This window comes from Python bivittatus, unplaced genomic scaffold (genome assembly GCF_059951505.1).
Source record: "Python bivittatus isolate LINGU-HERP-01145 unplaced genomic scaffold, Pbiv_v1 ctg000580_np1212, whole genome shotgun sequence".
Classification (NCBI taxonomy): Eukaryota; Metazoa; Chordata; class Lepidosauria; order Squamata; family Pythonidae; genus Python; species Python bivittatus.
Genome location: NW_028277087.1, coordinates 10026506 through 10042644, shown reverse-complemented (window position 1 = coordinate 10042644; position 16139 = coordinate 10026506). Strand labels below are relative to the sequence as shown.

The 16139-nt window shown below is 43.4% G+C and overlaps 1 protein-coding gene across 2 annotated transcripts; it reads right to left on the bottom strand.

Annotated features, from left to right (window-relative positions):
* Positions 1 to 2483: 2483 nt before the first annotated feature.
* CIST1 (colon, intestine and stomach enriched 1) lies at positions 2484 to 10494 on the bottom strand. Of its 2 annotated transcripts, none has more exons than XM_025174486.2 (4): positions 10359 to 10494; positions 6203 to 6484; positions 2816 to 2990; positions 2484 to 2664 (listed from the first exon to the last, which is right to left on the bottom strand). In XM_025174486.2, exons 1-4 carry the CDS (start codon positions 10399 to 10401, stop codon positions 2532 to 2534), a joined length of 633 nt encoding a protein of 210 aa, XP_025030254.1. In that variant the 5' UTR covers positions 10402 to 10494; the 3' UTR covers positions 2484 to 2531. The 2 variants fall into 2 exon arrangements, with proteins under 2 accessions (XP_025030254.1, XP_015745750.1); XM_015890264.3 differs by having other exon boundaries at positions 2833 to 2990.
* Positions 10495 to 16139: the final 5645 nt, after the last annotated feature.

The following is a 16139-nucleotide window of genomic DNA, read 5'->3' as shown; positions in this document are numbered from 1 at the left end:
AAAAATCAACCAGGGCAGAAGGAGACTCATCTAAGCTTCAGAACCACAGCCCCAATACACCTCACAAGATGGAGGATGAGTTCTTGGCTCAAGATGGAGTTACAAATTTGTGGAAGAGTTGTCATCCAAGAGGTCAATCAATAGCAATGAGGCCATATTCCTTGAGCATCATCAAAGAGAAATTGAGGCTATATTCCTTGAGCACAAACTTCTTGAGATGTTGTGTTCCTGTCATCTCTTTCTTTCTCCTGAGGCATCTTGTCAGTTGCTGTGAGAATTAGGAAGCCAGGTGAGACAGACCCCATCTTACGAAGTATGATTAATTACTGATAGCTGCAGTTTGATTAATTACTGATTAGCTGCAGTGGGCAAAAAAATGGAACCTCCATGTTCGGAAGTGAGACTAAGGCTGCTTCAGAGTGCCATCTTCTGGAGAATAAGGACCAGTGGAGGATTGTGGCTTTTCTGGCAGGCTTGGGAATTTACTAAAAGACTCTGGTGGGCTGTTGTTGGAAACTCGATGCCAGGTGCATCAAGGCATCTTTAAGAACTTACAAATATACAGTATACACATAGCCGCTGCAGTTAAACAGAACTATGTGGAGACACAGTTTATCCCTGGTTATTAGTTGCTGGAGGACAAACAGCTGTTGCTCAGAGAGGCGTCCAAAGGGAAAGTCAAAAAAGGCTAAGAGGGCAGCCATGGCCATTTATTTATGTGCATGCAATGCATGTTGAAAAAAGAGTGAGGTTTCATCATAGTCACAATCACCATCTTGGTTTTTTCTGACTCTCCCCACCCATGGATGCTTCTACTCTCCCAATCTAACTTATGGCTTTCCCTGACACAGCTAGCCAGCTCAGTTCAGCAGGGATATTTCTATGCTTTAATAGAGGGTAGAGCTTGCTGTTAATATTGCTCAAATGGCTAAATAAAGCTTCCACATGCAGGGCCCATCTGCCTCTTATTACAATGTTTTTCAGCCTTGGTGACTTTAAGATGCGTGGACTTCAACTCCCAGAATTCCCCAGCCAGCATGCTGGCTGGGGAATTCTGGGAGTTGAAGTCCATGCATCTTAAAGTCACCAAGGCTGAAAAACACTATCTTATTACATACTATTGCTGCTGCCCTCATGCACTACCTATGGGTTTCCTGGCAGCCCCTGTAAGAAGCAGGGTGCCCCTTTGGAAAAAGGCCACATCTGTCCACGTCTGTGGCATTCGTCTTCTGCCCTCACCTGAGAGGAAAGAAACTGAAGTGATGAGGCTGGCGGGTGGATTTTCTGCTGGCAGGTGGCCCACTTTTTGGTTGCTTAAGAACAGACTCCCATCCCTGGGGCTGGCTGAAAGCAGGGCAAGTCGGGTCCTCTGCAATAGCCCACTGGGTGCCCAGACAGAACACCAAGGCCTGTCCATCACCGTTTTCTCCAGCTAGAGTTTTCTCGGCATATGGAAACGCCTGCGTTCACTGCAAGGATTTTTGCTTTTCAAACCTTGGAAAGAGAGTTCTGCCTGTCAGTTCCCTTTCCGTGTAGCCGCAAGTGGGTATTCTCGGCTGCCGCCACATGCCAGCACGGATGCCAAGGAGAGCTGCTGCAGGCCCAACAATTAGTATGACTAATTAACTCCCTGCCCATGTTATTCATTAGCCTTGCGGCTGCATTTCTAGACAGTTAATTTGGGGACTGTCAAACAAGATGGTAGTGGGAGGGGAAGGGAGGCGGTAATCCCTATTCCCTTGTGTAGTAGTATTTCACATTCATTTAGTGCTTTTTGAGGATAAGAAGTATCTCATCATTCTTTAGACTGGTGTTTCTCAACCTGAGCAACTTTAAGAGGTGTGGACTTCAACTCCCAGAATTCCCTAGCCAACATGCAAGGAGAGAGCATGCTGGCTGGGGAATTCTGGGAGTTGAAGTCCACACCTCTTAAAGTTGCTCAGGTTGAGAAACACTGCTTTAGACCAATAACCCTGTAAAGCATAGCATTTATGCAGAACAAAGGTGAATGGATAGAAATGGTGCCTTCCGGTGTGTAGGCTCTGCAGAAATTAATGGCAAATTTCTTAGCTAAGGTTCCCTTTACTTTTTTAAAGTAATGATGTTTCACTTGGAGAAAGGAACTCGGCAAATACTCAGGGCTTCCCTCTTTTACATATGCTTTCACAGAGCAACTGTAATACATAATTGTTGGGCCTCTGACATGTTTTACAGATAGGCCTTGCTTTGCTCTCTGCTTGATTTCACCTCTGTATCACATAGCGTTTTGATCGCTAATGTCCCAGTGGCAGGAGAGCTAAGTTGTGCAAGAAATGAGCTGCAGCATCAAATTAGAGCATTGCTCAAGAGCTCAGTAGCTGTGCAAAAAGCTTCAAGTTTAAGAAGGCATCTGCAAAATAAATATTTATCTAAACTGAGACATAAATATCACACACACACACACACACACACACACACAAGAACAGCTAAGTGGGACAAAGTAGTAATTGGCCTCATACAACCAGAATAAGTTTATTTCACACACAAAATCACTATGGGAAGCAGACATTCTTGATGCCTGCTTCAAGTATCCATGGAGCAAGAATCCACAAGAGGAGTTGGAAAGGGTGTGCTTGGTTATTTTGGTGGGTATCGGGCAAATGGAGAATCTTCTGCAACTCTTCTCTGCCAAGAAAAACAGAGAGAGGGTAAGAGCTGAAATGGAGCCTTCTCAAATGCCACATCTATCCAGTTTATCAACATTTGAAGCCAGGAATAGAAGTATGACCTTGAACCAGCATTTTCAACCTCCCACTCTCCCAGTTGGCCTACACACCTCCCTGGTCTACACACCATTGGCACCTCGTCCAGCTTCTTGAAGGCTGGTTCCCTCCGATGGCAGCATTTCACTAAGACCACAACTGCGCCAATGAACAAGATGGAGACGAAGATGCAGATCACAACCACCAGGCCTGGTTTTAGTGAAACGGGAGACTCGGGGCTAGGCTGATCTGTTAGAGAGAGGAGAGATGCAACCCTGAAACTTCGTGGATTTTTAGAATCCAACCCTGGCTTTATGAGAGAACCACAGATGGTCAAGAAGGGCTGGGTAACGTGCTGTCACCATCCCAAACTCAGAAAAGGTGCACAGCCTGTGTGCAGATTGTGTTATCAAATTCTAGTTTTCTTTACCAAAATCATCATCATCATCATCATCTAACTTCTAGTCCAATGTTTCTCAATCTCAGCAACCTTAAGATGTGTAGGCTTCAACTCTGTGAAGCCTACATCTTTAAGATGTGTAGGCTTCAATTCCCCTGGGGAATTCTGGGAGTTGCAGTCTGAAGTCTACACATCTTAAAGTCGCTGAGATTGAGAAACACTGGTCTAGACTGATGGTCCCTCCAAATGTGTTGCACTCCAGTCTCAGAACTTCTAAGCAGCCTAGCCTTCAGGTCTGAGAGTCTGAAGTCCAATAGGTCTGAAGGGAGCTAGTTGAAGAGAAGCAGTCTAGGTTTCAGATGTGTCAAAGAAGAAACTAAAAAAAAAAAAAGCAAGGTCTGCATTTATCCCAGAAGTCAGAAGGCTGCGAAGTTTTCAGCAATCTGGAGTGCACCCTCACTCCTTGTGAGGAAGCAGCTTGGCAAAGCTAGATCAAATTATATATATTTTTGCAATCAAAATGGGAGAGGAGAGAAAAGTAGACTAAAGATGCAGCCCTGATGAAAGATGCAATATTGATATAAGGCATAGCATACAGCTTCTGTACACGGCACCAAATGGGGATTACAGAATTCAATTTTTGTTCATTATAATTTGATGTACACAATGCATAGCCTTCTTGAGTGTCTGTTATTCATTGATTTATCTCTTACCAGCATCATGCATTTAGCAAAAAGATGGGGCACGGATTCATTGATTTATATTGATATTCTACCTTTCTTCCCAGTGACTCCAGAAGACATACCTGGGACTTGCTTCATTTTAGCCTTACCACATCCTGTGAAGTAGGAGAGGCTGAGAGATACCCTCCAGCCAGAGAACACAATCTACATGTTTACCATCCTAGCAGGACTACCCCATCTGGACCGCAAAAATCCAGATCATACTAGAGGGCAGCGGAGCTGGAATTTTCTATAGGTCTTTCCTGGTGCTCCCTAAGTTTGGAGACCAGATATGGTAGTCCTACCCCATCCTTACGAACAGGTTCTGCGACTTTTCTTGATTTAGCATTTTGGAAAGATCCTTCTTCCTTCTCTCCTCTATCCTTTGGATGGGAAAACTAACACACTTGTTGCAACAAAGGCTATTGTTAGACTGCAATGCCACCTAATGGTTATTTCATTCAGCTTGTTGATATTACAAATTCCTGCCCTTCCCTTTGTACAGCCACAGAGCAGCCCGAAATTCAATGGGTCAGAACTGATCACAGGATCTCCATTCCAGGAGAAAAAGCTGTACTGGCTGAACTTCTTCAAACATTGTTAAAGGCTACTGATTGCCTTGTGTTCTACTAAATATTTTATCCAGGCAGACATAATTTTCTACAGTTACATTTTATGCATTTTTACACCATGATTTTAGCTCCTTTGACTGTGCTGGTTTGAAGAGAAGGAAAGCAAGAAGATCAATATTTTGGGCTCCTGAGACACACTGACACAATCCACTTACACAATCCACCAAATGGCAAGTGACAATCTAAAGTTTGCACTGGGATCGCTGAGCAGCAAAAATCCAGGCCCACTGCTACCTGACATTACTGAGGATTTTTTCCCCTTTTTACTGTCACCATCTAGAGGCTATCCAGATCTTTGCAGTTTAAATATGGTGGCCCTAATGAACCGGAATAAAATAAAAGTTTGACAGGATAGAAAATGTTGAGAAATATAAGGAAGCTAGATGGAAAGAAAGTTAGTAATTATATATAGTACGTGCTGCAAACATACTATGTAGGTGTATTTCTGTTAGTGGAAAGCAAGTGCGACCAGGGCTATTGGCTAAGATGTGCTACGGTCAAGTCCAGTGCATTAACTTTTATTTATTTATTTCATTTGTATGCCGCCCATCTCCCCCAGCAGGTGACTCTGGGTGGCTCACAAACAAAGTAAAACCCACAAACAGTTAAAAAATAAATACCCACATTAGTTCATTAAAATTAATTAATTAATTAATTAAAAAGTCAAGCTATAAAAACAAACCCTATACATAAAAACTAAAAACATTTAAGATGATGGGGGAGTAAAATCAATTACTCCACAAGCCACTTCCACTGGTGTGAGCCCCCATCCGGCCCCCAGGCCATCTGGCATAGCCAAGACATCACGCTCTTCCTGAAGGCCATGAGAGTGGGAGCACACCGCACCTCAGGTGGTAAGTTGTTCCACAAAGTGGGGGCCACAGCAAAAAAGGCCCTCTTCCTAGACCCCACCAGTCGAAATTCTTTGACTGGTGGGGTCTGCAACATGCCCCTTCTGCCGGACCGAGTGGGGTGGGCTGATATAATGGGGGCAAGACCGCTCCTCAGATAACCTGGTCCTGCACCATGAAGGGCATTAAAGGTGATAACCAACACCTTGAATTGGACCTGAAAGCAAACCAGCAACCAATGCAGCTCGCGTAACAGAGGTGTTATATGTGCCCTCCTAGGGGCATTCAGAACTGTCTGTGCCGTTGCATTCTGCGCCAGCTGTAGCTTCCGAATACGCTTCAAGGGTAGCCCCATGGAGAGCGCATTGCAGTAGTCCAACCAGGAGGTGACCAAGGCATGAGCGACTGTGGGGAGGGCCTCCCAATCGAGGAAGGGGCGTAACTACGCAAAGGCCCTCCTAGCCATGACTGCCACCTGCTCTTCAAACAGGAGCCGTGAGTCCAGGAGAACCCCCAGATTACGCACTGGGTCTGTCTGGGGTAGTGCAACCCGTCAAGAACCAAAGATGATAAACTCCTAGATCTTGAGGCTCCCCAAACCCAAAAGGCCTGAAAAAGTGCATTAACTGTGGTCTCCCTTTAAATATAAGCAGCTGCAGGGTGGGGCTTCAATAGCATGGTTGTGGGCTCCATGTTGACTTTTTTGATGCATGTAAAAAGGGGTAGGGCTTTGATCCCATGGTTGTGGCTGCCACCTTCACTGTTTTGACCCCCTCCCTACAGAGACCCCTGAAACTAATCCAACTGCCCCGTGATCAGGTCGATAGGGTGCTCAGATTACAATATTTCCTCTTACCCGCCTGAGTGCTGCTGTTGACGGACTCAGCCCTCTGGTTAGTGAGGGACGCTGTGGAACTGGTAGGAGAAATCACGGTGACCAGATCGGTGCTGGAATTGTTTGCTTTTGTGGCGCTGCTGGTGGCTTCGGTGGATCGAGGCCTAGATGCGCTGGTTGCTTTGGAGGTGACATCTGCAGCGCTCTGTGTTATATCTGAGGCTGTAGCAGCTGCTGTAGGGCTAGCTGTTGCTGTCTCCAGGAGACCGGCTCTGCTTGTGTTATTTGAAGCAGAAAGGCTATCTGCAGAAAGACCAAACAGTCAGACAATCAAAGTGTACCAAAATCAGTTTTATCACCCATTCTTACTCATTATGGTTTAATGGAGCCTCCAGCTTCAACTGCAGTCTATCTTCAATTATTAGCTACTGTAGGAAGCATCATTTACTGCCTTTCTGACCTGCTAGTGGGCTTTGTGGAACATTATCCTTGCTGCTGTCAGAAACAGGGAATGGATGGGGAGATCTTTACCCCACTTCGGGCTATTTAGTTTACTGCACTTACGAGCCGCCTCAGTTGTCAACTCTGTGCAACTCACAGCAGTAAAACCTGTCACACCCATCAAATGCATCATAAAAACGGTAACTGAAAACAGAGTTTCCAGGTGCAACAAAGAGAGCCATCAGAACATCAGTGTATGTTTCAAAGGCTCAGCGGAAGAAGTTAGCCTTCACCTCTTCTTTAAAAGATAGTAGGGAGGCTCTTAGAAATATAAAATAATAGACAGCAACTTTATCATGCTTTAGATATAGCAACTAAATACAACCTTCCTATGGAGAGGCAGTCTACCTCCTTACTTGCAGACACAGGACAAATAATACTTCTCCTGTTGCTCTCCTTGACTTGTGGACTTCCTGGAAGCAGCATCAGAATCCACTTAAATCCTCTTACATAACAACACAAATCAATGTATTTGTGCCCTTCAGAGCTTTTTCAAAGTCTCTTGTTTCCTTTCCCTATAAAATTGGCTCTTTGCACTGGTTCTAAAGTGATTCTCAAGGCAAACAATATCTTGACACTAAAAATTCAGGCCTGTTTTGCTGCTGGAAAGGGTGTTTCCAGGTGCGGTGTGGGTCTGTGAACACTGCTTTTCAATGCGTAGCAGCTTCTACATCAGGATGTCACCAAAGGAGGGCTGGGTTAGTCTAGAGTGGCAAAGAATTAGGAGGTAGCACCTTTTCTGACCATAAATCTTATGAAAAGGCTTCAGCTTTTGTGAACTGCAACGTTTGACACATGAAAAAAAGGGTGGGGCTTCACTCCTATGGCTGTGGCTGACATCCTGACTTTTTTGATCCCCTCCCCACAGACCCCCCTGGATTAATTCAGTGAGCCATTGTTCAGTGAACCATGGATAAGCATGTCATGCAAATATAGCCTATATCCGTGTTTTTCAACTTTGGCAACTTTTAAGATGTTGCATGTTATGATGCACGTGGGCTGGGGGAGTCTGGGAGTTGAAGTCCACACATCTTAAATTTGCCAAGGTTGAAAAGCACTGGGCTACATGGTTTCTGTCCTCCAGGGGATCCATCCAGTCAGGGGGCCTCTGGCTTTCCTAACTAGCTGTATTCCAAAGAGCTCTGGTTGGGTCCACTGGGGTGAAATACACGGATTGGGAAAAGGGTGACGAAGCTGCTAGCTGTCATTCCAGTATCCAGGCATGGTTAGATGCAATGGGATGTGACTGGAGAATACCTGTCATTAGACTTACCAGCTTGGAAGCAATCAGCATCAATCTAGATCAGTGTTTCTCAACCTTAGCAACTTTAAGATGTGTGGACTTCGACTCCCAGAATTCCCCATGGCTGGCTAAGTTGCTAAGGTTGAGAAACACTGATCTAGATTAATGTACTCAGCAGGCAGTCCCAGATTCTCTCCTCCCTAATGTTAGTGGGGCAAGATAGGGCTTGGAAGGACAGCACAGAAGTTCAAAAGTATAGGAGTTTCCAAAGTCGTCTAGGGCCTTCAACCCTGTGTTGCAAAAACTTGGACTATCAGATGAGCTGGCTGTCTAGAAAGCCATTCAGAATTCTTTGTAATGTTGGAGCCCGCAGGTTTTCTCTGGTGCCTTGCTTGCGAGGCACATAATGCAGTGCAACCAGCCGGGAAAATGAAAGTAAAAATGTGTACAGTATCGCAATGGGACAGCAAGTACCCGCCTGAGTGAAGGGCTGTTTCCTTACCTGCCCTTATTCCACAAATAATATATTTACACAGGAGATCAAATAGCAGCACTCCACCTTCCGGGCACGGAGAAAACATAGTTTTCATTAGCTTCCCACATCTTGCTTTCTGCTAGGCTGAAAGCTTTGCCAAAACCAGGCAAAAGGATACGATGCGATTTGGGAACAGCCTGTTATAACACGCTGTACAGTTGTACAAAACACCCTCGGTGTAATCCAAAAAGTGCACATGTTCCCAACAACCCTTCCACATTATCAACATCTCTTGGCGAAACCAGTTTCCTGGTTAATCCAGCATTTCTTTGCTCTTGGGGGCAAAGAATCAACCAGCGCATTTGTGGGACCCATTTTGTACTTTCAAGGAACTGAAATGGTCAGTGGGTTTTGACATGATAACAGGTCTTGTTACAAAGTTTATAACATACCTTGGGAAAATAACCTAAGCCTCACACTTGCTGGCATCTTTAGAATTGTGAAAAATTAACTTGAAATCATTAAAAGATACATTTAACAATTGTTTTCCCCATCATCCAATGGCCCAAGTATAAGTTTATGCACAAGTGACTTTTTTAAATTGTTTGTTTAGCAGATTTGGGGCTATTAAACATTGCTGCTTAAATATACTCTAACCCCAATTATGAAATATACTTAGGAAAAGTCACTAATGTTTTTGTCAGACTGTTAGACATTTTCACTCTATGTTTTCTCTCCAGTGTCAATTTTTTGGTTGTTTTTTACGCTCATTGCTTTGGTTTTCTGTTCTTCTTAGACAATTCTCATTCTGTACTGATATTGTAAATTGTCCTGGGAAATTGTTTTGAATGTTTGGAGCTAAATAAATCCTGTATATTCCAACAATGCTTCCAAGTTATTTGAAGCTGGTTTATTCCGTTGTTATCCTGAGCTTTTGGAATTATTGCATGAGTTATATTTATTTTATTAGATTCATTCTTTAAACTCTGGTTTGTACTTTAAAGAAGGATTGAATGATGGTTATTGCCATGAAAAGGCCAATGGTGGTCTCCTCCAACTTGGCATTTTCTATACTCTTGGAGAACCATTCATACGGTGTTCATCAAACAGGCATAGACTGCTGCTTATCAAAATTGTGGACTGACACTCCTATAGGTCTACAGGGTGGAGAATGTAATATATCTCATATAAGATTGCAGCCTAAACTAAAGCCCATAAAAATTTCTATTGGTGTTAGTTAAATAATTAACTAAAGTCACATTAGCATTTTGGTTAAGAGCTGAAGTACTGAGACAAACTCCTTTGGAGTAGATCAAGCAAAATGTTTCATGCCTTCAAGGGTATATAATCCTAATTCTTATTACTGATTGTTGCGCATAATAAAGAGAATTGGTCAGCCAGACTTCTATTTATTGTCCAAGTTTTCAACTATTATTTTCTAGTTCCTTCATGATTCTCTCTCTGCCTCTCTTGTGAATACACAGAATTGCTCACTTCCTCATCTCTCTCAGGAACAGGAAACAAAATCTTGCATCCTCTTTTTTGGGGGTGGGAGTGGGGCTTGACTGATCCAAAGAAGTCAGTCTATCATTGAGTTAAAACTCAGCATTGAAAGAGCAGCCAGGGTTTATCCCAATGCTGTGAAAACCTTTGCCTTCCCAGAGGTGTTTTAAAAATCTCTGGGAAGGTGAAGGTTTTCACAGCGTTGGCTGCTCTTTGAATGTCAAGCTGTTGCTAAAAGCTACAGTTACTGCAGGGAGTTGGGAAATGGGCCACTCGACTCACCTTGGCAGAGTGCACTGACTTTCCTGCAGAATGCAGAGCCTCTAGATGAGCAGACCAACACTACAGGTCATCTCTTGCATAGCATAAATGGGTGACCGCCAATCATGCCCAGTTTTGCTCTGTGCAGCTGCCCTCCAGTTCCCCAGGTGCATCTTCCTGCCCTAGTCACCTACCTTGAGTAAATGCCACCAGTAAAACTAGCACCCAGAGGGCCATGCCAGCCGGCTCCACTTCTCCTGAGAGGGTTGGAGGAAAAGCAGCTGCTGGAAAAAGCTTGTTTCAACTGCAAACAGGATGCAATCCGGCTGTGTCAACTCCCAAAGAGGGTGGCTTCTAGGCATAGGTCCAAGCCTGATTTGGACCTTGGCGCTTGTTAGCAAAATCCATGGCACACCACTGCCATCTTCAGGACAGGTGAGGGAAAGCAAGGATAGAACCCAGCCCATAAGAGCCATTCTTTTACTTACCGTAGTTCTAATGGATTCATTGAATGATTGGCTTTGCCTATCAGGAAAAAGTGGTAATTTGAATGCCTGAAGCAAACATTGATTCTGAGGATGGACCTTGGTCATATCAGATGACATCGGAGAACAGAGCCATCTACTCTACAGAAAATCTTGTGAAGAATCTACTTCACAGAGAATTTTTATCCTGAGTCTGCGTCACTACAATGCATATACTCTGAATTGGTGGATATGGACAATGGTATTTTGGCTTGCAAGAAGGTCTCCAGTGCAGAGATCCTAACTTGCATAGAAGTGTGGGAGCATGCCTGGGCTAAAACTGGGCTATGGTTGTGCTTGTGGCATGCTGGGCAAAATGTGCCCAGAGCAACTGGTATGGCCCTTACCATTAGCAGGGAATGCTCTATGTGGCATAGTCAGAACCTAGGGCACAGCCAGATGGCCACATTACAGTGATGTGCTCCAGTCTGTGAGCTGGCAAAAGAAGTATATCAGCATTACTCTGGCCTCACTGCAGATCCCTATTCTGCATCTGCGTCAGTAACAAGGTCTGTGAATGGTGCTGCTCTTACTCTTTTAATGTAAGACAAATTAAGGAAAGCAACTGGGGGACTCCCTGGCATCATTTCCTCTCCTACTGAGCATTACCTACCAGCAGGAACAACAACCGTCAATCACTGTCCTTAACATGTGGCGGGATAGGAATGAGCAAGAGTAGAATGGCTGGTTTAGCCATCTGTCAAGTTGCCCAAGTAAATTGCTTCTTCTAAACTCATGTCCCAAAATAGCCATGCTGACAGGGCCAAGCATAGAAGAGGAGTGCACAGGGAAGAAGAAGGGACAATTGTATAAAGCAGTGTTTCTCAACCTTAGCAGCTTTAAAATGTGTCGACTTCAATTCCCAGAATTCCCCAGACAGCATGCTGGCTGGGGAATTCTGGGAATTGAAGTCCACACATCTTAAAGTGGCTGAGGTTGAGAAACACTGGTATAGAGCAACGTATCTTCGACTAGTGAAGGGAAAGGCAGTGCTAGGAGTGAGTGGCCATGGCAAGGAGACCCCAGATAGAGCCCCTGGAGCAGACAAAAAGAGGTAGGAATAGACAAAACAGAGCCTCTGCTACCACAGTAATAAAAACAGTAAAAAGCACAGGCATGCTAACCTGCTTGTCAGCAAAAGCACCAAAAACCTGTAATGCACTTACATATTCATAACAGGACCAGCTGGCACAGAGCTAACAGAACCCAGCTCTCTTTCCCAGTAAGATTGACGATCTGCACAGCGCAAGATTAGACTCTTTTTGAGACACAAGCCTAGCGCTTTTTCAAAGGAGTGTTATACCTGTGTATTCAAGGAGCCCACATCAGGCCTGACAAGTACTTTGGAGAGTAATAGTCAAGCATGACCTAGGCAGATGCTTCTGTGAAAGCCAGATATCTTGTCTCTCTTGCAGTGCCTGGTGACCAGGCTGAGAAGGGCTTGCCGGGGATAGTCTGAAGCCTTCAACCACGCCATCAGTCAGGCATACTGGATCACATCTATGGCCAAAATTGGGTTGGGAGAAGAGGGAAAACACCACTTTAAACCTGGAACCCAAAGAGGGGAAATACTTAAAAATTAAAAAGGCTAAGGACAACTTCAGGTTGTTTCAACTGTGGATTAGCGATGTGATGAAGGCAACATCATGACATTTTGATCGACTGATTATGCGTCATCAAGTCAGTGTTGAGTTTAAGTGACCACATAGATAGATTTTCTCCAGGAGGATCTGCCACCAACCTGGTCTTTCAACTCATCCAATGGTACACCATCACTGCTGTAACTGTGTCCATCAGCCTTGCTGCTGATTATTCTCTTTCCTTCCACCTTTCCCAGCATTAGAGCCTTCTCCAGAGAGGTAGGTCTTCACAGAATGGGTCCAAAATAGGATGACTGAGCTGGTCATTTGTGCCTTGAGCGAGAACTCTCTATTGATTTGTTCTAGGATCCATACGTTTGTTTTCCTGGCTATCCAAGATATACTCAGGAGTCTTCTCCAACATCTCATTTCAAAAGCATCAATACTCTTTCTACCCTGCTTCTTCAAAATCCAACTTTCACTTTCATAGAGTGTCATAAGGAAAACATTGCCTGCTCTATGTGTGATCTTTATAGGTATAGACACATCACAGCATCTGAATACAGTATCGTTCCCAAGGTCTTCATTGCTACTCTGTCAGCTGCTAGTCTGCCACATCCTGTATTTCTGGACTGTTGGTTTCTTTAATGTTGATAATGAATCCTAAAATGCACTTCAATATCTTCAGTTTTAATGTTGGTTGCAGTACCTGTTGTTGGCCTTCTTTGTATTTTTATCTGAGTCCTCATTTTTTCACTGTGCCCCTTGTCTTTTATTACTAGAGCTTCCAGATCCTTTGCATTTTCAGCTATTGGAGTAGCATCGTCAGCATAGCACAGATTATTGATGTTTCTTCCTCCAGTTTTAAAACCACACTCATCTCCTCTTAATCTAGCTTCCATCAATATATATTCAGCATACAGGTTGAATAAAGAAGGGGAAGTGATACAGCCTTGTCACGCTCCTTTGCCAGCCTGGAGCCAGTTTGTTTCATGACTGGCTTCCTGCCCTGTCTACAGGTTTTGCATAATGAGGTTTTATTTTGTTTTGTTGCATGAATGTGGAGTTGAAGGCCTGGGTAAGAATATAGGGAATGTTTGTGAGAATTGTTCAGTGCTTATGGTGACATTAGAGGGGCATTGGATGGGGAAGTAAAAGTCCGTGCACATAGATTCTATGATGTAATGAGCAGTACAAACATCAACATTAATGTCTCAAGGACCAAATCTTTTGTGTTGGACAGGTAAAATAGAGTGAATGATTGTTCATGTAAACCAGCTTTAATGGATTCCTTTTCTTTGTCTTATTTCAGGAAGTTATTATTATTTCTTACTCCTTTTCTGAGCTTTGCACTGCTGGAAGGTGGAGTGTTCTGAGCGTTTTTAGCAGCAGGAATCTGGCTTGAGCAATGATTACTGAAACAAACTTTATAACAATAGCAGAAAGGAGATTTATTTACAGGAAGTATGTTATATAGACAAAAACCTAGCATCTAGCTAACCCCATCTTACCAGGAAGAGAGTCAGAGAGCATGTGGTCTTTAACTGCCTGCCTGTGAACAAAGGTAGAAGGAAGTGACCTCAGATTAGCAATTTCTTAAACAAAGAACAGGGAAAGTGATGGCCAAAAATATACATAAAGTAAACTTTATATCCTACTGCCTTGGTATGGTCAATAGGTCATGAAGTGCTGAAGAGTGAAGGCAATTCCAACACTGATTTCTCTGAAAGGGAATAGCTTGATGGGTATGTTCTCCATGTATGCAGAATGTTGATAAGAACTTGCCTTGTTTATATAACTTCTATCCAGATAATCTGAAGCACACTTTTAGTTGATTAAATAACATTTTTAAAAAGCCGTTAACCAATTTACTACTGCAACCCTAAATAGGACGAGTTAGAGAACTGGAAATACCATCTTCCACATGTGCTAAACTAACTTGAGCCTGTAGGGATAGGCTCAAGTTGAGAATGAGATGGGGCTGGTGAGGAATGCAAAATATAATAAGAAGGATTTAGGGAAGAAATGTCCGAAATAAATGAGAAGTCAAGAGACTTTGGTCTGTTCCATGGGGAAGGTGCAGAAGTACTACAGTAATGTGGAACAGAAAGAAGGAAGGGCTGTTTAACACCTTCTCTTCTCTATTTTCACTCAGGAGTAAGCCCTACTCACTATGTAGGAGGAAAGGAAGGGAATGTAGCTCAGGATTTATAAAAAAAAATAATAAAATTCATCTTGCTACCTTAAATGAATTCATGTCTCCAGGGCCAGACAAATTACATTCCAGGATGTTGACATTGTTGGCATAAGTTGATCTCAGATTGAAAAACTCATGGACTCATGGACAGCTAGTGAGGTTCCAAGAAACTGGAGAAGAACAAACATCATTGCAATATTCAAAAAATGAGAAGAGGAAGGTCTGTGAAATGACAAAACACTTACTTTAATGCATGAATGGGCAAGAGATGAAAACAGATTGTCCTGGAGCACTTAAGGAAAGAATGTTATAATTATTAGGAGCCAGTCTGGGTTGTCAAGAACAAGTCATATCAGACTAACATTATCTCTTTTTTAACCTTAATAGATATAGGGTACTTGGAAATCAGCAAAGTGTTTGACAAGGTTTCTCATGATATCCTTGTAGACAAGATGGATAAACATGGACTAGCCAGTACTGCGGTCAAGTGAAATTGCAACTGTTTCAATCATTGCACCCAAATAGGGCCTGTATGTGGATCTACGTTGTTTGGAGGAAAACACTGTGTTGGGTTCCCTAGGGCTCCATAGTGCTATTCAGTATTTTTTTATAAACAATTTAGAGCAGTGTTTCTCAACCTTGGCTGCTTTAAGCTGTGTGGACTTCAACTCCCAGAATTCTCCAGCCAGCATGGCTGGCTGAGGAATTCTGGGAGTTGAAGTCCACACAGCTTAAAGCAGCCAAGGTTGAGAAGCACTGATCTAGAGAATGTAATAAAAAGAATGGTTAGCAAATGTGCAGATGAAAGAAACTTGGATTGGCTAACACCTTAGAACAGGGCTTTTTTCAAGCTGTGGAATCCTGAATCCTCTGATCAAGAGGCAAAACTCTAGTGACAGAAAATGAGTTGAGTTTGAGTAAACTTCTTGTTTTTGTTGTTGCCCTTGGTCTCTCACAGAACTCTATCAAGTTGTCACAGGACCCTAAGGTTTCCTGGGACACAGTTTGAAAAACCCTGCCTTGGAGGACAACATCACAATTCAAAATTGTGGCTTGAACACTAAGCCAAATCCATCTGAGTCAAGTGTAAGATCCTGCATCTAGATAGGAAAAATCAAACAGGACTACGGAGACCCCCAGCTCAATATGAGCCACCATTGTGGCAGTAGCTAAAAAAAGCCCATTGAAATCTTGAACTGCATTAACAGACGCACTACATCCAGATCCGAGAAGGTAGCTTCACTGTACAGTACTCTGCACTGGTTAGACCATACTGAGTCCAGTTCTGCACTCCATACTGTAAAAGGAACATGGAGAAGCTGGGGCAAGATCCAAAAAATGCTATCAGGGTGAAAAGGAGTTTCAAAATAAAAAAAATATATATGAGGAATAGGTTGAAAGAGCCAGGCATGTTTAGCATGCAAAAGAGAGGAGTTTTGCATGCTAAACATGCCTAAGGGGTCTACAATATCTAAGAATTATCATGTGCAAGAGGGGCTCACTGTTGAAACCAAGAAAGGAGATTAAAAGAAAGGAGATGATTAGGAAGAATTTCCGGACAATCAGAACTGCCAAGCAGGGGAACCTGTAATGGACGGCATGAGTGGGGAAGATTCTGGAATGGAAGTCCAAGGTTGTCAGAAGGGGGGGTGAGGCATTCCAGAGCAAGCGCCT

Bases quoted from the DNA above. Each gene is read 5' to 3' on its own strand.
- CIST1 (XM_025174486.2), bottom strand. From the start codon at position 10,401: ATGGCCCTCTGGGTGCTAGTTTTACTGGTGGCATTTACTCAAG. The intron at 6,485-10,358 runs GTAGGTGACTAG...GTCTTTCTGCAG, and splicing joins ACTGGTGGCATTTACTCAAG to ATAGCCTTTCTGCTTCAAAT. The intron at 2,665-2,815 runs GTGTGTAGGCCA...TTTTCTTGGCAG, and splicing joins ATGGTGTGTAGACCAGGGAG to AGAAGAGTTGCAGAAGATTC.